The following is a 27,897-nucleotide window of genomic DNA, read 5'->3' as shown; positions in this document are numbered from 1 at the left end:
GTTGGAGCTGAATACTTCAGTTCTCCCCTCAGGTGCCCAATACCACCTACAGCTTTGCATTTTATCACTTAAACATGCCACATTAACTTTAAAAACCGTGAAGGAAAATGTCCGTCAAAAGACTTTTCACTTCCTGATGTCTGGTCGCGTCGCCAGCGGGCATGTTCGTGGGCTGGTTTTCTGACCCGCGTTGCGTTCGAACTCTCCAAAGAAGACGAACAACCAGGGATAATTTGGCTTCACGAAATAATAGACTTGTGTTCAGTTTATTATACTGCACTACCTGACAATAGAAAGATTATAGTCTTTTCAGAATAACCTTCTCGGGGCGTTTAACGTTCTTTCCAATTTCTGTAGATGGAATGCGTTTCAAATGAAAGTTCAGACGGAATATTTTTATGTCCATTCTCCGCAGATATGGCTATTGGGCATAATGCATCACAAACAACTCGTCAGCCGGGATTAGAAAACTAACTTGACATATTCTACAAAAATCCATTGCCATTGAATTGGAAACCGCCTATAACCTTAAACAGTTTATACCAAGTGGTTTGGTGTGTATACTAAGGAAAGGAAAGAGTTTATGACACACGAAACAACAAGTAACCCAGGGCTAAAGCTAACAGAAGAAGCTAAAATTGGAATATCTAGTCTAATAGGAATAACACAGACTGGAATACTGGAGGAATGTTGAAGAAATCAGTTTGGAAATGGTCAAGAATTCGTTAGAGGATTTAGCGTAAGCATTTTTCACTTTTTGCTGTTCAGAAGTCAGGGGTCTGATATCGAGGTTTCATGCATTTATGACTGAAGTTGGAATAAAGACAACATTTGAGACTTATAGGAAGGACACAGACGGTATATTATACTTCCGGGGAATACTGACGGACAAGTGCAAAAATAACAGGCGGAATTGTCAAAACTTGGAGCATTTCTCCAACCTCAAGAAGTCAAAAATTGATAAAGTCATTACTAAAACTGGAGGAGAATCTAGATACCTATAGGAATAAGACACACGTTCTCAAAGGAAATGCACTTATTGTGGCATATTGAGGAAATCAGTTGATCACACCGCTGAGACAATTTATTTCATTTTTCTACATGTAGTTCAAAGACCTGAGTCAAGATCCGGGTTTGAAATTCGACATCAAAAGTCATGAATGAAATGCAGTGACCGGATTTTACTCTTAATTACTCGTAAGTATAAAGAAAGCGTATGATTTATAGTTATTCTGCTTAGTTTGACAGCATTTCTGCAGATTTTTTAAAGCTTGTATGTCCACGTTATCGTACCAAAATGCTTGTGGTAAGTTTTGTTCTTCAGATTTCTTAGTTTCTTAGAAATACATCGTTTGGTCTCTGTTCGGCCATGTTGTTTTAGCATGTTTACAAGTTAGCTTCTGCTCTGTACACCTGGCATTCATTAGGTGGACTAAAGCTCTGTACACACTGACAACATTTTGGGAAACATGTTGGCCAACATGTTGTCCAGGTGCGATGTTATCGAAAATTTGGCCCTATATACACATGACAACATTCGACAACATGTTGGGCAACTTGTTGTCGAATGTTTCCGAGAAATGAGGATTTTTGAGGGAATATTTTTGAGGGAAATTCATAAACAATGGAAGATTCCAAGAGAAGAAGATGTATTGTCGGTGGCTCTGCCATAATTTTACGTATCCTGATTGAAAGACGGCGAAGAAGACGTAAAGATGAGAAAAGAGTGTGGACAAGACCATGGATTTATATGAGACACCAGCATGGGGCAAATTTTGTAGCTATTTCTAGAATAGCAGCTTTCTTTTTGTTCTTGTCTTTATATTCCCTGGATGTTACATCCCATAAACAGGCACAACTTTCCCATACTGCAATAAGTTGTTCAACTTCACTCAGTAACCATTCCTTGCTTGAGGCTGCCATTTTGACTACATCACATGGCTTAAGGTAGATCATGTGATTTGTGGCCTATTTCTGATTGGATAAAACTCGACAACATCATTAACATCTCGGCAACAAAATTGATTTTGTATTATTTCGACAACATTTGAGCAACATTTGGCCAACATGTTACCGAATGTTTCCGAATGTTTCCGAACTGTACACACTGCCAACATTTTCGATAACATCGCACCTGGACAACATGTTGGCCAACATGTTTCCCAAAATGTTGTCAGTGTGTACAGAGCTTAAATCTACAACCAAACAATTAGTGTAGCTGAGTCATGTTAAGCTCTGTACACACTGACAACATTTTGGGAAACATGTTGGCCAACATGTTGTCCAGGTGCGATGTTATCGAAAATGTTGGCAGTGTGTACAGTTCGGAAACATTCGGAAACATTCGGTAACATGTTGGCCAAATGTTGCTCAAATGTTGTCGAAATAACAAAATCAATTTTGTTGCCGAGATGCTAATGATGTTGTCGAGTTTTATCCAATCAGAAATAGGCCACAAATCACATGATCTACCTTAAGCCATGTGATGTAGTCAAAATGGCAGCCTCAAGCAAGGAATGGTTACTGAGTGAAGTTGAACAACTTATTGCAGTATGGGAAAGTTGTGCCTGTTTATGGGATGTAACATCCAGGGAATATAAAGACAAGAACAAAAAGAAAGCTGCTATTCTAGAAATAGCTACAAAATTTGCCCCATGCTGGTGTCTCATATAAATCCATGGTCTTGTCCACACTCTTTTCTCATCTTTACGTTTTCTTCGCCGTCTTTCAATCAGGATACGTAAAATTATGGCAGAGCCACCGACAATACATCTTCTTCTCTGGAATCTTCCATTGTTTATGAATTTCCCTCTAAAATATTCCCTCAAAAATCCTCATTTCTCGGAAACATTCGACAACAAGTTGCCCAACATGTTGTCGAATGTTGTCATGTGTATACAGGGCCAAATTTTCGATAACATCGCACCTGGACAACATGTTGGCCAACATGTTTCCCAAAATGTTGTCAGTGTGTACAGAGCTTTAGCTGACCATTCCTAGTAAATAACCAAAGAAATGGATTAGAGTTGTGTTGACGAGATTAGGAAGAGGGTAATTCTACTTAACAAGGCGGCGGGGGAAGGGGTTAATCTAAGAAATATCATACATGGCATTGGTTGTAAGCAACTAACATTTAAAGGGAATCTATAGGCGGGAGTCAAGTGGACAGGTTTTAGTTACACGACGCCACCAATAGGTGTCTAAGCTCTCTCGCAGTACGGCGGCACCGTTGACACTTGTACGAAGAAGACAACTGAACCCACTTTCCCAACTGCATTATTATCAGTCACATGGAGACATCCAACCGTCTTGACTAAAATCGCCTAAAAATGAAAACAATAGCACACCTCAGAATGGAAAGCTAACAAAAACCTGTTATGCCATCGAACAAAACTGATGTGACAATCTATTTTTGCAATAGATTTCTGTGTAGGAGACGCAACATTGCATCTCTGTATGAGCTTTTTATATAGTTTCTATTGCAATATATTCGAATGCGGCGTTTCTTGGTGATGGCGAGGTGAAAGTGGTGTTGCCTCCGACGCTGCGGACGCCGATTGGCAGATGTGCCTCAGGTACCAGTTCCCCAAAGGGGATATGAAAAATCCAGGTCTCGCTGAGGACACTCTGAATTGACAATCGTTGGGTTTGATGTACTTCTTCCATCCTGGCCAGTGTGACAGTAATCAGTGTCTCTGTGGAAACAACGTCCTATCCTATTGTTAGATTGGTGCAGACCTAAAAGACATCAAATATAAGCCCACGGTAGAATCTTTTGTTTTGCGGGCACTGTTACCTGTGGACAGACTTCTATATTATCAGACCTGGTAATTTCTTTACTGTCTGGAACGTTCTGTTGTCTTTTTGCTGCATGTTGGTAGGTTCTCATTTTTATCGCTTATATGGTGAAGATTAATATTATAGGTTTCACAATCCATACGAACGACGAAGTACGGACTACGAACTCAGTGATGACATAAAATCCTGTGCTAATTCCTTTATTTTATGGGACATCCGTAGCCGTATATCATCTTTTATACCTTTAGTTGTAGAAAGAAATCGTGGCAATTTTCAAAGAAATCGTCCATAAAGTACCTTCACATACGTTTCAACGTTCAGTAACTCTTCGTAAGGCATGCTAAACCTGCCTATTGTACTCGACTATCACCGAAAATGAGCTCCAAAAGGAACTCCAGACGTGATATCAGAAACTGCCACTATTATCTCTGCATAATTGATGGTGCTTTTACTCAGCCGGCTGTTCCATTGCCTGTCAATCAATTATAAAATACCCGGATTATCAATTAGTACATGTAACCTGTCAATCAAGGGCGGATGCTCGTTGCGAAGTGAAATTAACAGTGTTTTATGAGACACGTGGATGAAAAGTGCATGCGATGTACTTTTGTGAGACAGACATGTACCTGATATGTTAAAGCGCTTCGCTTACCACAGTCTGGTGTTTGAAAATGGGACATTCAAAAGAGCAGAACGAAAGACGCTTAATTGGTCAGTTTATCATCACGTGACCATCCTTTTTGTCCTTTTCAGAATTCATCGTGCAATTACACTGATAGAGACCCCCTGCCGTCATCATGAAGACCTCATTTCTAAACATCATCATCCCAATCGTATTGTATCTGGACCTCGCGTCCTATTGCCATGGTTACATCTCAGCATTCTATGCCGACAACGGACTCTACCAGAGTATGCCCATCCGGAAGTTACGTAATAAGGAACGACGGGAAATGCAACAGGAGATTCTGACACTTCTAGGATTACAACACAGACCTCGTCCCTTCAAACGCAAGGCTAAGGCGTCTGCACCGAGGTTCATGATGGATTTATATAATTCTATAGAGGGTGATGATCAGAATGTCCGCAAGGCGGCGCGAATGGACATGATGGAGTTATTTAACACGACTGTGAACGCGATGAAGGAGGTCTATGATGCCGATATGATCATGAGCTTCGTCAACAAAGGTACACAGTGACATCATCATTAACTTTTCTCATTTATTGTTGCTGTCACACATTTCTGCTGACTGTGCTTCCATCTGACGATGAAGGGATGACGTAACTCAGCTTGTGGTCCCGTCTGATGGAATAGTTGCAAATTAGTAGCATTAAAAACGCTAATCGTATTGACTAGTCGTCAGACGACGCTGTCTGAACTTAAATGTACCTGAAATTCGCCAGCCATCCCCCAAACCACCTCATTCGCAACACATTCGAAAATCATTAGAGCAGCGGTAGAGAGAAGCTTCATGATGCGCCCACGTAAATATCCGTGATGCGGCGCATGGTGGCGAGTAGGCGCTTTATCATCATGGCCACCCAAGTAGTTCCTTTAAAATATGTGCATTGTCTCTCCTCCAGCTGACAGAATCGACCTCATCCGCCACGAGAGAGACAGACGACTTTTCTTTGACTTCAGCGAGGTGTCACTGGATGAGACGCTCATTGGGGCAGAGCTGAGGATCTTCAAGCGGAAGGCTTCATCACTGCCGGATTCAACTTATACTCTCTACATACACAAGATGAAGCAGGGGCTGGACTTCGAGTATGTATGAAAACGTTAATTGACAACCATTTTGTCTAAAGCTAGTCACAGACGATCCAATATGGCGGATGCGTCAGCCATATTTGATTTCCTTTCGGGCTAGTGGTTGGGGCGTCAATAGCGCGTCAGCCCCAGAGCTGGAAGTTAAGCAACGTTGAGCGTGGTCATGAATTGGATGGGTGGCCGGCGCGCGCGGACAATACACAGTGCCGCAGTTTCGCGTTACAGATGTCGCCAATCCCTCCAGTTTTTTTGCCAGTATCCTTTTTATATCTTCAAACTTCTTTCCAGGGACAAAGTTCTTGAGCTGGTCCACAACATCACGGTGGAGTCCTCATTCAAAGGTTGGCTCCACTTCAACATTACAAACACCGCCCTTCCCTGGGTGGTCTTCCCGCACGAAAACCTCGGTCTGTACATCTCCGTCATGGACGCAGATGGCAACGAGGTCAAACCACGTGACATAGGAATTGTGGGTAGATCGGACAAACACGAAAAGCAGCCATTTTTGTTGGCGTTTTTCCGGATCCCGCGAGAGGTTCACGTGAGACGAACGAGAGAGGCGAGGAAGAAAAGAAACAAGAAAAAGAAACAACCGCGGTCGTCAAAGAAACATGATGAGCCGGATTATGATCCGGACGAGATGGCATTTTCTGACCAGAGCTGGTCCTGGGGACGAATGTCATGTAAGTAGGAAGCTCCCCCTATCTGTAAGAATGGGAAAACATACGAAAACACCTAAACGACTTAGTGAAGGCTGACGAAGAAGAAGAAGGGTCCGTGTAGTTTGATTCGCTTGATGTGTGAGCAGCTTGCGAATCGACCACTCAGAGATGTCTCCGGAGTACTGCGACACGAACGATCATCAATGCACCTAAAACATGGATCAGGTTTCGGCGTTCCCTCAACACTTGTTTTTGCTTCTTGTTGCAGATAACAGATACGACCACCAAGTCTGCCAGAGACGGACGCTGTACGTCAGCTTCAAAGACTTAAAATGGCAGGTAGGAATCCCAATTTGGAACATTAAACTTGCGACTCTTTGACTGGTCTGTCATCGTACAATAGGATAGGAGTAATCTTGAAGGGGACAAGTCGTTGACTCACCTTCACCTTACACCGGCAATCGTCGTTGTTCGTCACTTTCTTGTTAGCACAGTGTCTAGTCTAAGCAGCATAGTGGTTAAGAAACGGCCTCATTCCAATGCCAGTTCATACCTTCGCGAATACTACTGATGATATTTTGCACCATTTCTTTTTCAGGATTGGATCATCGCCCCCGAGGGCTATGCGGCCTTCTTCTGCCACGGGGAGTGCTCCTTCCCTCTGAACGCGCACATGAACGCTACCAACCACGCCATCATACAGACACTGGTCCATTCCATGCGGCCGCTCATGGTACCCAAACCGTGCTGCGCACCGACGAAACTCTCCGCTATATCCGTGCTGTATTTTGATGACAATGAAAATGTGATTTTGAAGAAATATAGGAACATGGTGGTCAAATCATGTGGATGTCATTAAAGCCGGGAACTTGGCTGGCGATAATTTCGGCGTTTTGTATGCGTTTCGTTCGACAAACTTCAAATAGGCTAAACGAGTTACTGATACTGACAGGTTGTGCCTTTTCCACGGAGATGGAACGACGGAACACAAAAGAAAGGTTCGCTTGGAAGACTTACTGGCAAACATCAGTTCCGACTTCGTGGTTGTTAATCCCACAAGTTGGACCCGGAGCAGCGCTCTCATCTTGTCTTGTTTTCCTTTCGGGTCATGAATCGTCAAAGACATTGCTTGAAAAATGCCCGACCTAAGACTTTTTGTCTTTTACAAGCAAATACAAGTGTTCATTTCATGTTTTATTTATGTTTCTTGGGTTGTACATACATATTGTTATCATGTTGCAAGTAAAGGCAAGTTGTCCGCAGTTTAGTTGTTACTAGAAGTGAAATCAGGTGTTTCTTTATATATAGGGACAAGAAAGGGCATAATAATATGTTGTTTTTCATTCATAAAAGGCTTCCGGCCAGCAGGACCGTGACCCATTGAAAATCAGTAGACAGCAATAAACACTTAACTCGAACGTAACATTATCATCGCCCTACCAGTGATTCGCAAGCCATGTCAAAAACCGCTTCGAAAATCCAAAGTAGAGATAATTGGTGTGACGTTGCATGTGGCGACACATGGTGGCGAGTGAACACATTATCCATCCCACGCCCAATGTCCTCCCTAGAGAATTGTTCTGTCCTTGTCTCTGTTCCTGTTCACAGTTCTTTGTTTTGTTCACTATCGACCACTGGCATTCGAGAAGTAAAGTTATGATAGATTCCAACCATAGTTAGTTTTTCGTGATTCACTCAATCCAAAAGGTTACACGGTGTCTTCGCAGTCACAAGATGTACGTCGGCAACTCAGCGAGGCTGACAGGGCTGATTCGGTCTGACTGTGACTGTCCCATCGCTCTCGCCGTCTTGGCAAGTCGGCCCAGCTGCATGACCAAGCAATTCGGATGTGACTGCCTCATCTCTCACCGCCTTGGCTCCTTGCACTCGCCCTGCGCTGCTTGCGACTCGGCTCCCTGGCCGAGGCAAGACAGTGGAGTTGCATTGTCAATTTAGTCCCGTTCCCCCGTTGTGGTTGTCCCAACTCGCTCACCGCGTTAACAAGACGGTGGAGATGACAGGTCCTGTTGCAAATTTCTCACCGTGCCGGCAAATCCGCGGAGCTAACAGGTCCGATTTGGTCTGGTTGTGACTGTCACATCTCTCTCACCGTAATACCAGCACGGTGTAGCCGCCAAGAAGCCCCATTTAGTCTACCAGGCTTGTTAGCTGAACCGTCCTGGCAACACGGTGAGATTGTTAAGGCAGTCACAACCAGTCTGAATCGGGCCAGACCGCTTCACCGTGTTGCCGAGACAACCTGACCGAATGGGCCTGGAAGCTCCAAACAGTCTTGCCAACACAGTGAGAGAAACATGACCCAATCACACCCAGACTCAGTTGGTTGGCAGCTAAACCGTCTTGCCCATCGTGTCGCCGAAACACGGCAAAGCAGCCACACCTGATTAGGTAAGGCTGTTACTGTCAGACAGTGGAGCTGATATGCCTCCGATTGGATCTGGTGGAGGCTGTCTCATCTCTCTCACCGTAGCGGCAAGACCGCGTAATCGCGGTCACAATCCGGCTTGGTTGCGGCCATGGTCCCATCTCAAATACCAGACAAAATCGGACCAATATGTTCCACCACACCACCGCATTCGATGAGAGTTGAGACTCTCACAACCGGACCGAACCGCACTGGCAGGTCCTCTGGGTCGCCATCTGGTGAGAGTGATGAGACAGTCGCAGCCTAACCGCATCTTCCCAACATGAGAAGGATAAACAGCCACAACCAGGCAAGACCGAGCCTTGCTGCTGGACAAGAGGGTTCGACACCCAAGCCCCATTCAGTCCGGTTATGTCTGTCTCAAGTCTCTCACCGTGTAGACAGAACGATGAATAATGAGGCAGAAGCGTGGCTGTGTGACCGTCTCATCTCTCGGACCGTGAAGGCAAAACAAAGGGGCTGCCAGATCCCATGTACATTTTGTCTCCTTGGGTCTATCGACATCTCGTTGATCAACGTGTTGGCAATATCATGATAGGGCAGTCAGGCCCGTTCGGTCTCATCTTTCTCAGACTTTTTAGATTGACAGTGGCAATGCGATTGTGCAGCTCAATTCGGTCTTGCTGTGACCTGTGTTGGTTGCGACGACTTCCATGACGATATCGTCTGGTTTTGGCTGTCCCTACTCTCTCACAGTGTTGCAAGACTGTTGAGCTGAAAGGTCTGGATCGGTTGTAGCTGTCTCACCATGTTGACCATACTTCGGAGGTCCAAGGTGACATCTGTTAGGTTGTGTTGTGACTGTCTCAACTCTCTCACCGTATTTGCAAGACGGTGGAGCAGCCTGATTCGATTCGGTCGTTATATCAAGTGAAGATCACCTGGGCAGCAAGACGGTGGAGATGCCAGGTCCAATTCGGTCTTTACTCATGACTGTCTGCTCTGTCTTAGAAAGTTGGGAAAGCGGTTTGGCGGCCAGGTCCTATTCGGTTTGGTTGTGACTGTCTTCATCCAATTAGCAAGACGCTGGATTTACAATGCCTTATCTCTCACACCGTGTAGTCAACACTTTGGAGCTGCCATGTCCGATTTGGTCAGGTTGGGTCTGTCTCATTCGTCCCACCGTGTCGCCAACGCGATGAGAGATATCAGATCACCACAAATATACCACATTCTGTCTGGCTGCCCCATCTCTCCTATTCGGTCGTTGATTCATCGCTCACCTCTTCAAAGAAGGTGGCGCTGCAATCGGTCTGGTTGGGACATTGTCTATTGTCTCACCGTGTCGAAATCGTAACACAGCCAGGTCCGATTCGGTGTGGGTTTGGCTGTTGCGTCTTGCTCTTCAAAAGACGAGATGAGATAACCTTGGAGAGGAGACAGCCGCAATATCTTGACTGAATTAGGCCTGCGTGCCCCAAATTGTTGTCAGTGCGGTGAGAGAGCTTTAACATCACCAAATTAGATCGGGCTGCTCCACAGCCATGCCATGACGGTGAGAGAAGGAACACAGCCACGCAGCCAGACCGAGTCGGACCTGGCAGTCCCACCGTCTTGACAATGCGTTCAGAGATATGAGACAGGTACAACCAGACAGCATGGGCCTGGCTGCTCCACCATCTTGTCGACGCAGTGAGATAGATGAGACGGCCACAACCAGATCAAATCAGACCTGTCACGGTGTTGCGAAGACAGCAGGGCAGCCAGGGCCCATTCTGTCTTCATGTTGCGGCTGTCTTAACATGCATGATTTAGTATGGTTGTGACTCTCTCAACGTGTTGGCAAGATACCGCAGCTGCCTAATCCAATTCGGTCCGGTGGTGACTGTTCAACAAGGCGACAATTCGGTCGAGCTGACAGGCTTATTTTGTTGTGGCTGGGACAGTCTCATCTCGATCAACGTGTTGTTAAAACAATTGATCGAGCTCCTAGTTTCGATTCGGTATGTGCGGACTGATCTCATTTGTCTCAACAAGTTGAAACTCGTTGGACTGAGTTGTCAGGCCATTGGGTCCGGTTGTGACTTTCTCATCTACTTCACTGTTTTGACTTGACGGTAGAGCTGCGCGCCAGGTCCGATTCAGTGTGGTTGTGACCGCCTCCTTCTCATCATGTTGGCAAAACGGTGGAGCTGGGAAGCCTGATTCACTTTGGTTACGGTCGTCTCACCTCTCTCACGATTTTGAGAAGACGTTGTAGCCGAGAGGTGTTGGCCTGGTTGGGCTGTTACAACATGGTCACCATCGCGTTGGATTGGAATGACAGTGTAGCTGCCGTGTTCGGAAGACAGTAGAGCTCCAAGGTCCGATGTTGTCTGGTTGAGAACGTTTCAAATCTCTCACCATCATGTTAAGAAGACAGTGAAGCTGCCAGGCCGGTTTTTGTCTAGTTGGGACTGTCTCAGGGCTCTCACCGTGTTGGGAAGACAGTGGAGTTACTAGGTCCAACTATGACTGGTTGTGACGGTCTTAAATCTCTCACCGTTAGGAAGACAGTGGAGCTACCTCGTCCGAATTTGTCTGGTCGAGACCGTCTCAAATATCCCTCATCGTCACATGACAGTTGGGAAGACAGTGGAGCAACCAAGTCAGAATTTGTCTAGTTGTGACTGTCTTATGCCTTTTACAGTGTTGACAAAACAGTGGAGTGGACAGGCCATCTCATGATCTCTCTCACTGTGTTGGAAAGACAGAGGGCTGCCAGGTCCAATTCAGTCCGACTGTGACTGTTGTTTCTTTTCTCAGAAGGACACAATAGAAATTTTCAGAGATGAAAAAAGATTTTTGCTTTTGTCGGACATACTCATCATGCCATGGCATCCGATATTTAATAAATAAAACATGAAGATTGCACTGGAATATCTTGGGACACCCTGTATGTAAAACAGTCAAACTATCACAGGCGGTATCATCCTGTCCCATCATTGTTACAGAAAGAGATTCCATGGATGTGTTTGAATGATAGTTTCCATTTATTCTTAATTGGTCTTTTGAGGACATAGTCTCAATCAGAATACAGGGACTTTGAATTGGTTGTATTCTGGTATTCTGGTTGTGACTTTGTCCCGAGGTCTGAAGATGGATTTGGGATGAATGGAGATAGTAATCAACACCATGGAATCTCTCATGGCGAGGTTTCTGATGCCTTATAATTACAATGAATGAAATCACTATTCTAAAAAGTTGCTCCCCAAGAGACAGCTTCTTGAAGGATCTAGTCTTCCAACTCCCTGAACTATTCTCTCCTGGTTTTTGTGACTATTTGATGTAGATTGTCCATGACAGTGTGTCCTTAATGGGGGACTGTAGGCGAGGCGAGGTGGGCCAGATTAAAGATACATTGAGTACCTGATAGGTGGCTGTTCTATCTCATAGCACATCTGCACTATTGATGGTTGTATGAAGTATCATTTGACCGTGAAGTACCATCGAACCCAATTTCCAACTTGCATATTAAAGACCACTGATCATCAGATAACTCAGATAAGTCTATAGTCCCCCTTTAAAAACTCTACTCCTCATTCTCCTTCTTGTGTTCACTGTTCACTGTCCCTGTCTGCTATAGATTGTTCCAAGCACAGTGCAGCAGATTTAAAGTCGTTATCAAGCTGGAGACATTTCTCCTGGTCCTGAATCGCATCACCAAACCGTCCTAATCTGTAATGTATTAACCCCCTGTTATAGAATAGCACCGGTAGTTTTTCGTTGTTCTGTAAGCCTGCCGTGTAGTCGTCTACTGCTTTGTCAAAGTCCACCATGAGGTATCGGAGATAGCCTCGGTTGTTGTACGCGACTGCCAACTTGTCTTTTCTGGAAAGAAGTAAAATCTTGTTGTACACATAGCTGGAGGGGGGGGGGGGGGGGGGGCTGTGTTTTGCGTAGAACTAAGCACGCTCCAAGCAGCTATGTGTGTACCATGTGCAGTGCACATCCATGCCTGTGTAGTGGAAGTGCGGTAGAACTAAGCATGCTCCAAGCAGCCAAGTGTGTACCATGTGCAGGTGCACATGCGTGCCAGTGTAGTGGCAGTGCGGATGTGTGCAACGTTGCGTGGCTTCATTTTTTGGGCGGAGTGGCTGTGCATTGCGTAGAACGAAGCATGCTCCAAGCACCTAAGTGTGTACCATGTGCAGTGCACATGCATGCAGTGTACTTGCAGTGCGGATGTGTGCATGTGTGTAACGTTGCGTGGCTTCATTTTTTGTCTCAACAAACCCAACGTACAGAGAGCTTAAATCTTCTCCATTATCAGTATTTTTCATTTCCCTGGTTATCCTCTCTATGTAGATGGTCCATGCACTTTCTGCATCTTTCCTCTGGCCAAGGGAAGCCAGTTTTTCAGCGTGAGAAAATACTTCTAATGTGGAGTCCATGAGTTTACATTTTCTCAGAGTAGTTGTTATAGTCGTTTCTCTAGATTGAATTTCTTCTGTCCTTGCCGTGGTGTGCAATTCGTGTAGCGGAATATTTTGTCCATCGCATAAATTAAACTTTGTGAACAGAAGCGTGATAGAAGGTGATAGTTATGATACACTTCTTTTTCGGCCCATATGGTGCTGGATCGAGTAAAAGGAGTAGTTGGCAAATTACAAGGACTTCTCATGAGAACAACAGCCCCGCCCGTCAACTCGCACCGCCTTCAACCAATCTCACATCACGATTCGAATGTCGGTTTATCTCTAGTTGAATAAAGTTTGTTGAACCCGATGCAGTGTTTAAATGCCGTATGTTATGTAATAATGGCTGAAAATTAAGTTGCTTTTCATACTGGCTAGGCTCCCAAGTCTCGTGGCTTCGCCCCAATCACGTTTGAAACGATATAAAACCGCCAACCAACAGATTAGAATCTGTCGCGGAGACAACGTCCGTTCTGTCTTCGCGGATGTGCCTTTGTCGTCACAATTGGTCCGGTGACTTAACATTGTTTTTAATTGTTCTTAAATTGATTGCGCGTATACATGGGTTACAATATCTTGACCACCAAGGTTTTTGCATTTTATCAATATTATTTTATCCCGGCTATATTTTTATCCGACCATGGGGTTCAGAAATCAGGTCAACTACTTAAGACTTCAGCAGATAATTAGTCAGGGCACTTACAGACACATGTGGGTTTGAATTCAGGTCATGCACCGACATAATCACGGGACAGCCGTGACTACACTCCGGATGCAGTGGACCGGCCTCGTCTTGTCGCCCGGTAGCCATAGACGAAGGACGATCAGGATGACGAAATGGACTGCAAAGGAGTCTAGCCGTGACATCTATTACTGGTCCCGGGTTTCCGACAAGACAAGAATAGTTTGTTCCGTGGGGTCGTCGTTGGTGAAATACTCAGAGATAACCCAGTAATGAAATTGCATTTTATAATACGAACATAACTTATTTTACATGATATCAACTGTGTGTTCATAAATACATATGGACGTTTTGAATATCGGGACATTCTGAATATTGGGTCAACATATGCATGAGATATATAGGATGAGGTTCATTTTCAGTGGATCTCCATGCATATTGACGACAGACGGTAATGTGACTTCTCTTTAAATCATACATAATCATTATCTCTGGAATAACCTTTCCGACAGCTAGCTCCCAACAGTGTAGGGTGTTGGAGGATGTGTAAGCCTAACATCAAACGTACGGACTGCGGTATCATTGGGTTTAGTTAGGACTATGTTATAGTGATGACAAATGAATTTCAGACTGGACCAAACATGATTCAAAAGGATAAATTATAGTATCACCAGGGATATTTACGAAATTTTAGACGAAAGCTGCCGCTCAACACCGCATTCAACCTTGTCCAACGACTATCCAATAATCGGTTATATTTTTACACAGCCGGTCCTACCGGAGGATTTGCTTGCAAACACCGTATGTCTTGATATCGCTCGTAGGATAAAATATTGATCATACTGGGTGATAACTGTGGGGGAATCTATTGTGACTTTTAGACGGCGAATTCGAAGAGGACACAAACTGCTCGAAAAAATATTAAAGGATTACATAAATAACAATAAAGATGTGAAAATACACGAAGTCAAAAAATTAGTCAACAATGGGTTCGGTCGCAACTGAAGCGACTGTGCTGACTCAAGTGAGTATAACCTTAACCGGTTTCCTCCTCCACTGGTGCCGTAACCTTTGTTCCTGGGCAAGGCAGCGTAAAATAGCAGTGGCTGATACACGGCGTGACACGCTTATGTGGTGCAAAATGTTAGTGTACTTTAGCCAAGCAGAATGACTGGCTGTGTGCATGGGGCCTTTGCATGGTGATGCATACAAGTATGTGATGAAATAATTATCCATTATCCTTATAAGGTTGCCATAGGGATGGAATATTCATGCCATAAAATGTGACAACAGCCATCTGTTTTGTAAACAGTAACATCAGACAAACACATATGCAAATTAGCTCATTAAATATGTATTGAATAATCGCAAATTCAAAATATTATTTCCGTATGCCTATGATATGCAAATACTTATGTATGCCAAACGTACAATGTAGCTCAATGAGTAGTGTCTTTTTAAGAAGTAAATACAATGTAGTTTCAAACTAAGCTTTAACGCGGTAGTCAAAAGAAATGTCCACTTGTTCCTCTTATTTGGGAGTGCACCCGAAAATAAAACGGAATGATTGACTCAAATCCGTGGCACTTTAGGGATTTTGCGGAATAGCATTCCGCGATAATGAGGTCACTGCAGCTGCTGCCCTCTATTTCCCCATCGCTGAATTACAGGCAATGTCGGACAAACATGCGGTTTCGTAATGGATTCAGGCTTTCTTACCAGGGCAGTTAGATTCAATCTGGCACATGTCCGAGTGTTGGAAATACTACATAATTGTTCTGAATATTTCTCTCTCTGACTCTATGGTATCATTCATGCTAAAAACAATGCAGGGTCAAAGATAATTGACTTTGAAATAAGCTCAAATGCGTAGAAATAAGTGTAGATGTCCGACTGTCACGTGACTAAAACGTCATCAATATCTTATTCAAATGACCTTGTGAGCTATAAATAGTAACGTCGCGGAATGCTATTTGAGCTTTACCTGAAGGTCTTGATTGTAGTACAGAGATGTAGCATTGCAGTCTTCATTCTCCAAAGCAGACATAATATTCTGCGCAGGAATATGTGCAGTGTCAGTTTCTATGCTATCACATCTAAAATTTAACGATCTGTCGAAACAGAACATGCTATGAAAACTCTCTTAGACCGTGGCTCCGTTACACAGCACGTGCAACTCGATCGCGCCAACAAGGCGCTGTATGAAAATATGCACACAGTACCATGCTACTTTACAGTTGAGGTGGTTAGAATTTCAAACTATTTTTCAGCATTCTCGGTTAACATCGAAAAGCCTCCGGTCCCTCCGCCTCAAGAGGATCGATGAAGAACCACACTTCACGTCGGCATTCGGGTTGGTTATGGCCTCCCTGGGCTGTATGATAGGGTCCGGGAACATCTGGAGGTTCCCCAAGGTTGCAGCTCAAAGCAGTGATGGGAAAGGTGAGTCAAACCACTATTAACAAACCATTACGTCGTAATAGTTTTTTTGTTATAGCCTTACGTCCATTGGCCGGCATCCTTCAGCATAATCCTCTGAGGTATTAAATACGGTTCAGGTTTAAGGCGTCACTTTAAAGCTGAACCAGCAAATACGATAGATTAATTTATTTTACACTCCTAATTTACTTACAGGCTGCCTCGTTTTCATTCTAATATGGCTGCTCTTCGTGTTCCTGTGGTCTATCCCCATGGTGATCCTGGAATATGGCATCGGTCGTTACACCAAGGTCACCTTGATCAAGACTTTCAAGAGGATGATGGGACAAAACTTCATTTGGGGCGGAATATGGATCTCTGTGGTAACCTTTTTGGTTGCGTAAGTTTTTTTTGAACAAGGGAGTTTCGGAAGGTCTGAAATTCGCGGGCGCGTGTGACTTATTCTTTGGGCAGTTACGGATACATCAAACAGGAAAAACATTTTGAGTTTACATGCATAAAATGATGTGCTAAGCAGGCTACATAACCTGTAGGTCTAGTCACACACAGATGAACGACTACCGCCAGAAGGCTTGCCGTCGACATAATTGTCTTCCCCCCCCCCCCTTACTTCATGTCCGCACTACAAGCACCTTCTAGTCAACGCCATATGAACTAACACCGCCAGTAGGTTTCTTCGAAGCACTTCCCCTCATCGTCCTGGTCACAGCACAATACAAACATGAACCGTGTTGTTTATACATGGATGAACTACCGTCGCCGATGGGCTTGCTTTGTTTTTATATGGACATTTGTTTTACATGTAAAATCCTTTTAAGAATATATTGCCTGGACCTTCCGTAAAACCACCATAACCCATCATATCAACACTTCTAAGTTGTCATTAAAACTTCACGGTTGGCATAATCCTCTAATCATTAAAGCTGAACTGTCTATTTTCTTCCAGTTGTTATTATGCTGTGATAGTCGGATGGTGCTTGTATTATTCCTGTATATTTATCGCCCAAAACCCACCGACCAACTACACTGAGAGCAAAGAGATACTCGATCATTTTGTTCAGGTGGGTCAGATTGCAAATGATTGGATGTAAATACGTCACGTGACTTCCTGTTGTACTGGCGAATCAGACGCCCTCACTTTTGTCGGTGCAGTCTTCCTAATAAAACCGACCACAAGGCATTATTTACCTAAACTGCACACACTGTCTACTTTTAAAGGGAGGTACAGTGTTTTACCAAAGATTTCGGAAGGAAAGTCGGAGTGGAAATTAAATGAGAAGCTAAGATAGCGCGGTTGAACTGTTCGCGTATTTCATAGCATTGCCGATCACGTGACTTTCCGTTTCTTTCAGGAGTCCGCCTGGGGTTACATCACACTGCTGGCGACGGTTCTCCTTACGGGCCTCATCTGTTTAGGGGGCATCATAAGCGTCGAGAAAGTCAACATGGTCCTGGTACCAGTTACATTCATTATATTGCTTGCTACTTTCATCTGGGCGATGACGAGACACGCGGCCGGCGATGGACTTCGGTTCCTCTTTTATCCACATTGGGGTAAGTTTATTTGCTGTCTCACCTAGGCGGGGGTTATAAAATGGTCAGTCCAGCTTTAAAATTAAGTCTATACTCAGTTCATCTTTAAACTTGCAGATTCATTCCTGAGTGTCCACGTCTGGGGCGAGGCTGCCTATCATAACCTGCTCTGCGTCAGCGCTGGTATGGGACTGCTCCTGACCTATTCGAACTTCCTCACAGAAGAAAACGGGGTCGTGCGGTACGGAGTTCTCATCGCCATTGGAAACAATGCCATCAGGTATGAATTAGACCATCGTGAGATTCAGGGTTGTTTCACTCCTACGTCACATACAGAACAACATCGAGAGGCGGAGTGTTTCGAAAACCACTGGTTATATATCAGATGGAAGGATGGTTCATCCTGGTGACAGTTGTCAAATGCAGAGAACCTCTGGCTTCAATTTTCGTCGTTTTTAGTATTTTTGTTAATGAAAGCTTGAATTTAATTTGCCGTGTTTCAACTGTCAACTTTTAAGTTTTTACATTTATCGTTGTTTTCAGTTTGCTGGTGGCCATGATGATGTTTGCCATCGTCTTCGCCGCCATCTCTCCAGAATCCCCTGAGTTATTATCTGAAGTTCTGGCAGCGGAGGGCCCTGGGGGAACGGGGGTCACATTCATATGGTAAGGAGTCTATTTTGCATATTGGTTCCAGGTTCTCTCACCAGGGGTAGAGGGCTTTCGTATTATGGTTTGTTTGATTGTTTTAGCAGATCATGATGATATGAATATCGATATCTAGCAGTTAACATTATGCAAGCAAGAGCACCAAGCCTGACGGTGAAAGTGGTTCAAGTGAACTGTTACCGCCGCTAGGCTTGGTTCAGTTCGCTATCATTGTAGGCTTATGTAAGGAACAGTACATGTACATATAAATAAATCCTGGCTGATGATAACAATTACTGATGACTGCTGACCTCAACTGGCAACCTTCCTTCCATCCGTCTCCCTGCATTTTCATTACCTAACCCATGGGGGATATGGAAGTACGTCACTTCCGCTATCCTCCATAACCCTAACCCACCCTCTCTTCCAGGCTTCCCATCATCTTCGGCAGTCTCGGATTCGCTGGGCGGCTCTTGTGTATTGTCTTCTTCTTTTGCCTGTTTTTATACGGCTTAACTGCAATCGTGGCATGCATCTTTGTCAGTATTCGGAACCTCAACGAAGCTTTTGAAGGTACGCAAATATTAAAGATTTTGAAATCATTTCTTTTCTTTTCTTGGTGTGCAATGGAACATTACTATAAACTGTAGCAGAGCCGATTGGCATCTCTTTCTCAAGAACTGTGGATCAAGTTCGTTTTTGGCATCATTTTTTCAGGCTTCCAGTTTTGCTCTCGGCCGATGGTGCAGTGGGTCGGGCTATGCTTAGCTTGCTCTATCTCTCCTTAGCCTTACTCGGTATCTCCGCCATTACGGCCCAGGTGAAGATGGCGACTCAACAAATTATTGATGTCTCAAGGAAAAAAGGTACCGTGATGACGTCGTAAATCATAGCTGCATCCCTGGCCTCATTCAACCAGCAGGCTCTTCCACTCTGTTTCGTTATGAGCCGGTCTTTAACTGACCAAAAACGATTTAAGCGAGGTTCAGTTTTCAATGGAAAAAACGTGACGTCACCGGTATGGTCTTCTCTGCCGTCCATATCGTCACACTTTATGACAAAAAAACGGGTCAGTCGAATTTCAAAAGGTATCGGAGCCACCGGAGACACGTGGGAGGCGCCATTGGTGTTCAGAGTTGGAACTAAAAATAACTTCAGAATGTCTTCGTCTGTTTCAGTTTCGCGTCCACTGGCTATATTTCTTGTGATGAATCTAATGTATTGTGTGGGCATCGGCTCTATTATGAGTCCAGAGTTCCTGAGAAGCCAGGTAAGAATGTGCTTAAACCCGTACTTTAAAACAGTGGCTGGCACGAGACTGGCAGTTTTGGGTTGCAGGTGGCGCCACTGTCAAAGAATACGTGTTCAATCTGCGCACCCAAGCTGTCAGGGTCGTGACAATTTGATTGTCATGAGGGCCCGAAACAATTACATATTCAAATTTTGGAAACGGTCTTTTCAAGACAATATACTTGGAATATTACACTGTCGCGTTATCATTTTCTTTGCGCGCGGCAGTGTTTTCCCCTATTCAACATGGCCGCCAACATCGGAGGCCGCCACTGTTTTGTCCTTGTTTCCATTATCGAAACGCATCTCTAGGAATATACATGTAGCTCCGTCTGCTATGCAGAGCTACCGCATATCCAGATATAATGGAATCTCGCAGTGCTTGAAGTAAGTGGTTTACTAAGGCTGCATTGCAAGAATTGATATATTTTCAGGATAAAATCTGGAATTCAGGCCTGATCATCTCCGCCCTACTCCTGGTAATCATGTCCGTCAAGTACGGCATCACCAAGCTGAGGGAGAAGGGTATAAACGAAAAAAGCCTCGACGACTGGAATCTGCCCGTGATCTGGGAGTTAACGATTAGGTAAGTCCCCTCAAAAAACTTTGTGGTCTCCTAACTTTTCTCGACGAATTTGTAAGTTGTTAGATTTCTTCGCGGTGTGTTGTGCATTACGGCAATGAGTCAAAAACGCGGCCGTGGCATGTGTGATGCATTTATCGACGAATGACGGTTATTTTCAGGTATCTCTGTCCAATCGAAATCATTCTGATCCTGATCTGGTGGTTATATGATGTAATTACCCGATCACTCTCCAGGGAGGGACACTGGTACGATATCGTAGCGGATGGTGTTCTAACATATATCATCGCTGTAAGTATCATGTCTTCACATATCTCACTGTTAATGCAGTAAGTGTCATGTCTTTACATATATCATGTCTATCTTTATTTCGCCATGGGGATATGTGTAAGCTTCTCAGTTTTTCTTCATCTTCATCATCGTCTTCATCTTCTTCTTCGTCGTTACCTGCACCGGCCAATACGCTGCTTGGCGTTGATAATATTTTGCTCCTTCTGTCTGATTTGATTTCTTTCCTAATTCTCGTTATTTCTCGCGACATTTCAGTGGGTTTGCCTGCTGCTCCTTGCGCTCTTCATGAACATGCTGATCGTCTGCTGCCGACCACGATGGTTCATGGCGCTCGAGGATGAGCTCTGGGAGGAAGACGATATGGATGGCCTTTACGACATCGGAGGAGAATCTCTGATGGGAGACGCCCCACATACGGCAGCACCGGGAGTTTACGACGAGCCTGCCGCAAATTACGGCGCGTTGGACGATGTGGATGGAGTCGAGGAGACGGCACTTGATGACCCTGCCTCGGCTCCTCCTGCGCCCCCCGCGGAGGCCACAGACACCACGTGATGAAGAGGCGAGGTTTCTCACCCTTGGCCTTTGAAAAGAACATAATCGGCGTGTGATATGTATACTGTGTGTGTGGTAAAGTCCACATTCCTATAAATACATGTATATGCACCGCTCCCTAAAGATTTCTGATTCACACTACTGCTCACAAAAACTCATGCTAACAAAAACTACTACTCGCGAAAACTACTGCTCACAAAAACTTCTGCTCACAAAACTACTACTCACGAAAACTACTGCTCGCAAAAACTATTGCTCATAAATCGCTACCTCTTTGGGCATATCGCTGTATGCCAGTTCTCACCAAGTTAGTAAGACATTTTGGACATTACTGGTTTTCCATTGTATTTCCAGCGAATTGAATATTTGGACGGAGTAAAACTGTGGGGTATAACAATGTGTAATGGGTTACTGTACATGTAATGGCCATATTTCTCTTGTGCAATGCGTCATACCAATAACACTTTGATGTAATACACGGGCAGAGACATGTATTCATCCACGACCGGACCACATAGTGCTTATTAATATGTCAAGTTGTGGTAAATACATGGCTGGGATGGATCAAAGTGGAATTAATTCTCAATCTGTGGTTGATTCTAAATCTACAGACCCAGGCCATCACAGAATTAAGCTTTTTTAAAATATATTTAAGAAAATATGGTTTAACTGGTCAGTTCTGAACTTGTATGTTGATAGAGTCATATCAATGCGCGAGTGTCGATTTGACGGATATGCTGTACAGAAGTCTTTTGTTTTCTTAGGCAGTTGGTATTGGAATGTTTTAGAATTTTATTATGATATTGGTAAAGGGTTCTTCTTAACACATATGAAATTTGGTGAGGACTGATTGGCCCTAAGGTCCTTTTTTACCAAAAACTATGACTAGCAACGTACATGTAATGTACACAGTGTATAATACATTGTTCTGGCCATATACTGGAGATTTTTGACATTCTTATAGTCGTCGTACTTGATATACATGTACTGAAAACGCAATGGAGACCTTTGAAGCAGTGAAGTGGCAGCCTAAAGCAAACGGCTCCTATAGGACATTACAGTATGTAGCTTTCTGGCCATCTGCTGTAAAGATCCTTGTTACTTTTTTACCCCTTGGAACATGTTAACAAGCGCGCCTCGAAATTGCGTTCCGCTCATACAGTAGAGGAGAAAATTCACAGTACTGTTAAGGTACGTCAAAAGTGACGTCACAGCGTTCACGAGCTCCATGGAGACTCCCCAGTCTTCCGATACGACCGCGGCTTCCGATACGACTGCGGTTTCCAGGAAGTAGAAGGCGCTGGAGGGGAGTGTGAGGACCACGAAGGTTGTGCTCACCGCAAGAAGCATGTAGGTCACCTTGGACAGTTTGTCTGAAGTTTCCTCGGCTTCCCCGCTCATTGTCTTCCTGTTGCGGCGGCTCTTCCTGATAACGTATATAATAGAACCGTTACATAACGCGATGGTTAGATAAGGGATGACTGTATAGACGAAGAAAATTATCCAAGCCCAGGTGGACGTGAAAAACGCTTCGTATGATCTGGACGCCAGGACGCATACGCCACCGGGTTTGGATCGATCGAGGCCAAAGTTACCAAACATGTGACTGTTGATTGAAAATATCACCACAAATTCTGCGATTACAGAATAAATTGAGTATTTCTTGGTGCAAATTAACCGCGCTTTCATAGGGAAACAGACGGAGATCCATCGTTCTATTGTTAGGAGCATCACGTTCCAACTCGTCAGTTCCCAGACGACGAAGCTGAGAAAGATTACGACAGAGCAGGACCAGTTTGTCGCCGTCCTGACCTCAATCCCAAAACAGAATTGCAAATAGTCTTGTCCCAGACCCCAATAGAGAATTATGGTGTCCACGACGGCGAGGTTTATGAGGAGGATGCGCGTAGAAGTATTTCCGAACTTTTGCTTGAGGAGAACGAGGATTGTTAAACAATTGAAAATCGTCCCAAAGACAATCAGAGTCGGGCTGGCGTACCACCAAAGGTTCCGGACCAGCCGTTGCAGATCTTGGCCGCCATTTTGACCGGAAACGGTAGTCGTGGCGGTCGTATTTGGCTGTGACGTGCTGATGACGACATTCATCTTACCTGATTATCACAGATTATAGAATGAACTGGTTAAAATAGGAGTAAAATACACTTTTAAAGTGCGTCAGGCAAGAGTTTAGTCACACTACTGATGCGTGGGCAGTGACGGTGGAGGTTGTCTTCTGAAGTAACTTTCTGTCTTCGCGACTCGGTGACCGGTCCAACCAGTTCATCCACATAAAAAAAGGTTTCATGCAAAATTTCTTATTGTACTATGGTCGGAACAACCATTCCTCACCGCGGAAGCGTCGAACGTGAGTGAGTCAAACGTCACATACATGGTGGACTCTGTGCGTGTGTCTTATACCTTCTGTCAGATATATCCGAGACTCTTTATTTATAACAGTACAAGTCGACATGTAACTTGTTTGTGCGATCTATTTTCGTCCAGTATTACATTAATTACCATGTTGACTGCCGTTCCTTGTTTCATATTCTTTGATAGTACTATAAATTTAAAACCAGACCTAATTATACACCATGTATGAGTTTGGAATGTTTCTGAGGGTATCTTGGTGGCAGTCATATACCGCCAGTGCAGATTTAGGCCGTGGTCAGCCCCAGCGAGGCTGCAGTTTGGGAATCAAGGTGTGTCTGCACTAAACCCTTCCCAGAAAGAAAAAAAAATCCAATTTCCAAATTTGCGTTTCCGGGCATCTGGAGGTACCACAATGTCGCATGCATTTTGAGAATTACATTCACCTTTTGCTTTGCGCTGTCGCATGCACTGTGCGACTCAAGGAAAATCGCATTCAGTGGAAACCTCAGTTAGGGTGCGACAACGGTCAAAGACCGGCTGGCTCGTTAATCAATTTCTCCATACGGTTTTATTATCTCGGCATAATAGCACCAATATATCATTGTATTGTGTGAGAAAGATTGAAAGCATTCGATCATGCGAACAATATGAATCCCATAAATCAATACAAAATACCTTGCCCTCATGGGAAAGAACATCACCAGGTCATTCATAAGGTCCATAGCAACGGAAAACACGTTGCTGAGCAACTGGCTAGGTCTGTTACGCTACGGTCTTGTCAAATAGTCAAGTCAATATCGCGAACAGTGTATTGATATATTCGATTCGAAGGGAAGCTGATTTCATGTTACAATAAAAATGGCATGACCATTCTACGTTGATATAATTGGCGCTTAAGTGGCGTAGATCACGTGATGAGTTACCGCCATTTTGTTGCTGTCGGTTGAGCTGTGATGAGGTAAACTGGACACTCGGTATACGAGAGGATTCGAGAGGAGACTTCGGGGGAAAGGAGGAAGACCTGAATGCCACTGCCCGATTGGTTACATCCACGGATCGAAGCGGAACACCATCCACCAAAGAAGAATTCCGTGAAAAGAATATTATAGCGGATTCATAAAGCATGACATGATGAGTATTCATATATCTCATCGGATGATTGGGTTTTCGAACCAGGACAACAGGACCCTGCGGATTTCATAAAACGTGCCTTTGCGTCCTTACAGGTCATCGTGGAGAGCCACTTCACCTGTCCGAGACCGAGTGATGGATGTTATCATCTACTGTTTAAGCCCTGTGATATTCTTCATCAAATCAGGTAGGTATCATCCTGACCACCAAGGTTTTTGCATCTTATCAAGTTATATTATACCCAGGCTGCGTTTAAAGGGAGTGTAAGACGATGAGGTTCAGGATTGGTAGGTATATAGGCCTAGATGAGATAACTGATTATATCTGTATATCAGAGACTGATCATATTTCAAAGGATAAACTCGCATTATTACATATGATCTTCGCCTTGTCATCCCTCAGAATATACATATACCAACAACTTTCTTCACAGAAAAAATGGATTGGTAAAATCTGAGCTAGTTCTCGGCCAGCTCTACTGAAGTCGAGCGTCATTTCCTCCTGTTCAATCTAATAAGTCTTCGGAAGCACTAACGACGGCGCAGTACCCCATAGGTCGGCGCATATTGTTCCAGCGGTATTGCCTCCGTAGCGGGTTGTCTGGAAGCTAAGCAATGTCAATACCATGAGGGGCAGATAAGGTCGGCGTGGATGGAAGATTAAAAGTGATTAAAAGCGCTTTATAAAACCCGTTGTTCCTCAGGGATACTATCCGAGGACGTTTCAAACGTTAACTCCGGTATGTGTTTTCTCTCCTCACCGTACAGCTAGCGCTGATGAATACTGCCCCGGCAGCACCACCGCCAAAAGGGGCTTCTGGTGCCGGGGAGAGGGTGTTTACTGCTGTGGGACCCATAGAGGTCTGCGGGAGGACGACCGCTACTGCTGTTGCGACTGCACAAGGAGTTTGAGCTACACCTCCAGGGGGCTCTGCACCTCGCCGAGGAAGACTGACCCTTCTTGCCCAGAAAGTTTGACTGAGTAAGTACACGTACTTTTAGTCTGCCCAGGCTGACGAAATGAGCTGTTATTTACACAGCGGGACGGGTCAGGCTGGTCTAACGCAAATTTTCGATCCGGAGCTATAGCTGTTTGAGTACCAGAAATCGCAATTAGTTTCCCTTTTACACCGTCCCTCTAAATTCTCCCATGTGATTTGTTGATCCGCCGCTACCGGTGAAGAATGAATGAGATTGTCCCCGTTTGACTACTTTTGCGAGCCTGACACAGCTAAGTCCATGGCCTTTTGATGAGAGCGCCAGCGTCTAGATGAGTCAACATTGATTATCTTTGACAACTGCTTTCCCAACAAGAAATGACGAGACTCATTCTGGCTTCTCTGTTTCAGAACCGTAGCGGGTATAATAGGTGGTGTCGTCATAACGCTTCTAATTTTATTCACGCTCACCTACATCTGCTGTAGGAAGCATGGTTTTGCTAGGGGAAAGGGTAAGTACATGGGCTCTATCTGCAGCAGGCATACTACCAAAAATATATAAGTCCGTAGAAAAATCTCTGACTGCCAGTGTTCTTTGACATTTTGCCCGGCGCTCTGCACGAATCCATCAAAGCGAGTGGACCTTACGCAAACCACAGTAGTTTGCGCATTTTGATATGCACCGTCAAAGTTATTACAATTTCCAGTTAGTCTGCCTTGAGTTATCCTCGAATACCCGAGTCTGTCGTATGCTCCTGCCCTCGCACATGACACATTGGTCCTGAGATCAAGGGTTAATGTTCGCTTCTCCCGCCCTGCACAGTGCATGGCCCCAGGTGGTTTACATCGGTTACGTCACGCCCGTTGTAGTTGTTGTTGTTGCGGGTTTCCTTCACGGCCGGAATGTACAAAATTTCATTCCCGTTGGATTTGAATGCTTTTTTGGAGACATTAGTCATGATGACATATTCACATATGAATAAATGATACGTAAACTATATGATTGCTGCAAAAGTGGGACTGTATGTCTCCATGACTGGTTTTGTGATACATTGCGTGCATTCGAGCATTGCATTGTCTGGTGAAGTGTAACTAGCAACGAGAAAAAAAATAGTATGTTGTGGTTTTCATGACCAAAACGTTGTACACTGTACGTCTGAGTAGGCCATCAACAATTATGTTTGTTTGCCAGTGTATCCATTAGATAATAGACCGTTTTAATCATCTGGATTGTATTCGAACCGAAATGTGCATGGCAGAAGTAATCATTACCCCAGAGATCTGTATTGTCGCGACAATCAATCAACTCCTGGTGGATGGTTGGTTTTTTTCAATTTACCGTTCAGGTGTAAAAGTTTGAATCCTAGGATATCCACGTGGGACAAAGGATTCGCTGTAAATATCTGAGGTATTCTCGGTCATGGTCCCCATAGGACCAAACCTTAAACCGTACCCGTACAGTAGACACGAAAAAATTTTCAGGATGACATTTCAGACTGCTACACCAGCAACCGGGGGGGGGGGGGGGGGCATGCCTTTTCCCTTGAGGTGTACTGCTAAGCACACTTAAATAATATAACGTTGTGTCCTTTCCACTGATAAACATCGGTCAGCTTCTATTTCCAGTGTTATCAAGGAAAAACTCCCGCGTCAACCCAGCTAGGCCCGCCACGAGAGTTCAGCAAGTTCCCGGGGGCCACGCTGGGGATGCCGAACAAGACACGATATCCCCACCGCCATATACTGTCGACCCGCCTCTGATACAACCACCGCCGTACCGTCCAAGAACACCACGTGACCTACTGACGACATCACGTGATATATTGTCGCCTCCGCCGCCTTACTCCTGTGGAATAGACCCAGGATACCCACCCGTCGAGTGCCCCATCCCAAACTATGGTTACGGTTATTTGGGTCCGTTTCCGCTCACACCGGGCTACCCGGTCTCCGGTACTCAACGACAGGGACCGGTCACCCGGCGCCAATCGCTGATTACTTCGGGGGTGAGTGTTACGGACACTTCAAACATGTCCAGAGGAGAAGTAATGCAGGTGGCCAACTTGGGCCCCACGGACTACCCGCCAATGGAGGAATATTTACGGAACGATCGAGTAGCGGGGACACGGGGACATTCTATGGATTTAAGGTCCAGAGATTCCCAGGAGAACACGATTACAAAGTATTGATTGAACTAGTTTTGTGTAAGGAATTATCGCTCTTGCGGGTTTGTTAGAGACGGAAGGGTCGAGTTGAAATGTATTGGCCGACCTTAAACTGAGGCGCTTTTCCCGAAGGCTTGGGCGGAATATTACCCGATGGGCATGATTCTAGCGCAGACCAAACACTATTCTGTTAATTTCAATTCGA

General features: G+C 44.6%; 3 protein-coding genes across 5 annotated transcripts; all 3 read left to right on the top strand.

The window, feature by feature from the left end:
• Positions 1 to 527: 527 nt before the first annotated feature.
• On the top strand, positions 528 to 7,898 carry LOC135503259 (bone morphogenetic protein 7-like). Of its 2 annotated transcripts, XM_064796751.1 has the most exons (7): positions 528 to 739; positions 1,108 to 1,197; positions 4,552 to 4,983; positions 5,380 to 5,563; positions 5,855 to 6,249; positions 6,497 to 6,567; positions 6,827 to 7,898. In XM_064796751.1, exons 3-7 carry the CDS (start codon positions 4,596 to 4,598, stop codon positions 7,085 to 7,087), a joined length of 1,299 nt encoding a protein of 432 aa, XP_064652821.1. In that variant the 5' UTR covers positions 528 to 739; positions 1,108 to 1,197; positions 4,552 to 4,595; the 3' UTR covers positions 7,088 to 7,898. The 2 variants fall into 2 exon arrangements, with proteins under 2 accessions (XP_064652821.1, XP_064652822.1); XM_064796752.1 differs by having other exon boundaries at positions 528 to 1,197.
• A 6,114-nt stretch (positions 7,899 to 14,012) lies between these two features.
• On the top strand, positions 14,013 to 23,181 carry LOC135503162 (uncharacterized sodium-dependent transporter YocR-like). 2 transcript variants are annotated; one of them, XM_064796555.1, is made up of 12 exons: positions 14,013 to 14,777; positions 16,024 to 16,195; positions 16,388 to 16,571; positions 17,139 to 17,253; positions 17,545 to 17,746; positions 17,843 to 18,005; positions 18,269 to 18,391; positions 19,091 to 19,239; positions 19,552 to 19,643; positions 20,098 to 20,249; positions 20,408 to 20,537; positions 20,793 to 23,181. In XM_064796555.1, exons 1-12 carry the CDS (start codon positions 14,739 to 14,741, stop codon positions 21,090 to 21,092), a joined length of 1,821 nt encoding a protein of 606 aa, XP_064652625.1. In that variant the 5' UTR covers positions 14,013 to 14,738; the 3' UTR covers positions 21,093 to 23,181. The 2 variants fall into 2 exon arrangements, with proteins under 2 accessions (XP_064652625.1, XP_064652626.1); XM_064796556.1 differs by lacking the exon at positions 19,091 to 19,239 and adding an exon at positions 18,804 to 18,946 and having other exon boundaries at positions 14,016 to 14,777; positions 20,793 to 23,176.
• A 1,228-nt stretch (positions 23,182 to 24,409) lies between these two features.
• LOC135503161 (uncharacterized) lies at positions 24,410 to 27,843 on the top strand. Its single transcript, XM_064796554.1, has 4 exons — positions 24,410 to 24,780; positions 25,361 to 25,574; positions 25,942 to 26,042; positions 27,157 to 27,843. The coding sequence occupies exons 1-4, from the start codon at positions 24,729 to 24,731 to the stop codon at positions 27,714 to 27,716; spliced, it is 927 nt and encodes a 308-aa protein (XP_064652624.1). The 5' UTR covers positions 24,410 to 24,728; the 3' UTR covers positions 27,717 to 27,843.
• Positions 27,844 to 27,897: the final 54 nt, after the last annotated feature.

This window comes from Lineus longissimus, chromosome 19, assembly GCF_910592395.1.
Source record: "Lineus longissimus chromosome 19, tnLinLong1.2, whole genome shotgun sequence".
Classification (NCBI taxonomy): Eukaryota; Metazoa; Nemertea; class Pilidiophora; order Heteronemertea; family Lineidae; genus Lineus; species Lineus longissimus.
This window is presented reverse-complemented; position numbering and strand designations above follow the sequence as displayed.

What these genes read in the sequence shown, in the direction of transcription:
- LOC135503259 (XM_064796751.1), top strand. Translation starts at nt 4,596, where the DNA reads ATGAAGACCTCATTTCTAAACATCATCATCCCAATCGTATTGTATCTG. An exon ending in CATGAGCTTCGTCAACAAAG is followed by an intron (nt 4,984 to 5,379) that starts GTACACAGTGAC and finishes TCTCTCCTCCAG; the next exon opens with CTGACAGAATCGACCTCATC. An exon ending in GTCCTGGGGACGAATGTCAT is followed by an intron (nt 6,250 to 6,496) that starts GTAAGTAGGAAG and finishes TTCTTGTTGCAG; the next exon opens with ATAACAGATACGACCACCAA.
- LOC135503162 (XM_064796555.1), top strand. Translation starts at nt 14,739, where the DNA reads ATGGGTTCGGTCGCAACTGAAGCGACTGTGCTGACTCAA. An exon ending in TCAAAGCAGTGATGGGAAAG is followed by an intron (nt 16,196 to 16,387) that starts GTGAGTCAAACC and finishes ATTTACTTACAG; the next exon opens with GCTGCCTCGTTTTCATTCTA. An exon ending in TTCTAACATATATCATCGCT is followed by an intron (nt 20,538 to 20,792) that starts GTAAGTATCATG and finishes GCGACATTTCAG; the next exon opens with TGGGTTTGCCTGCTGCTCCT.
- LOC135503161 (XM_064796554.1), top strand. Translation starts at nt 24,729, where the DNA reads ATGGATGTTATCATCTACTGTTTAAGCCCTGTGATATTCTTCATCAAA. An exon ending in TGCCCAGAAAGTTTGACTGA is followed by an intron (nt 25,575 to 25,941) that starts GTAAGTACACGT and finishes TCTCTGTTTCAG; the next exon opens with AACCGTAGCGGGTATAATAG. An exon ending in TGGTTTTGCTAGGGGAAAGG is followed by an intron (nt 26,043 to 27,156) that starts GTAAGTACATGG and finishes TTCTATTTCCAG; the next exon opens with TGTTATCAAGGAAAAACTCC.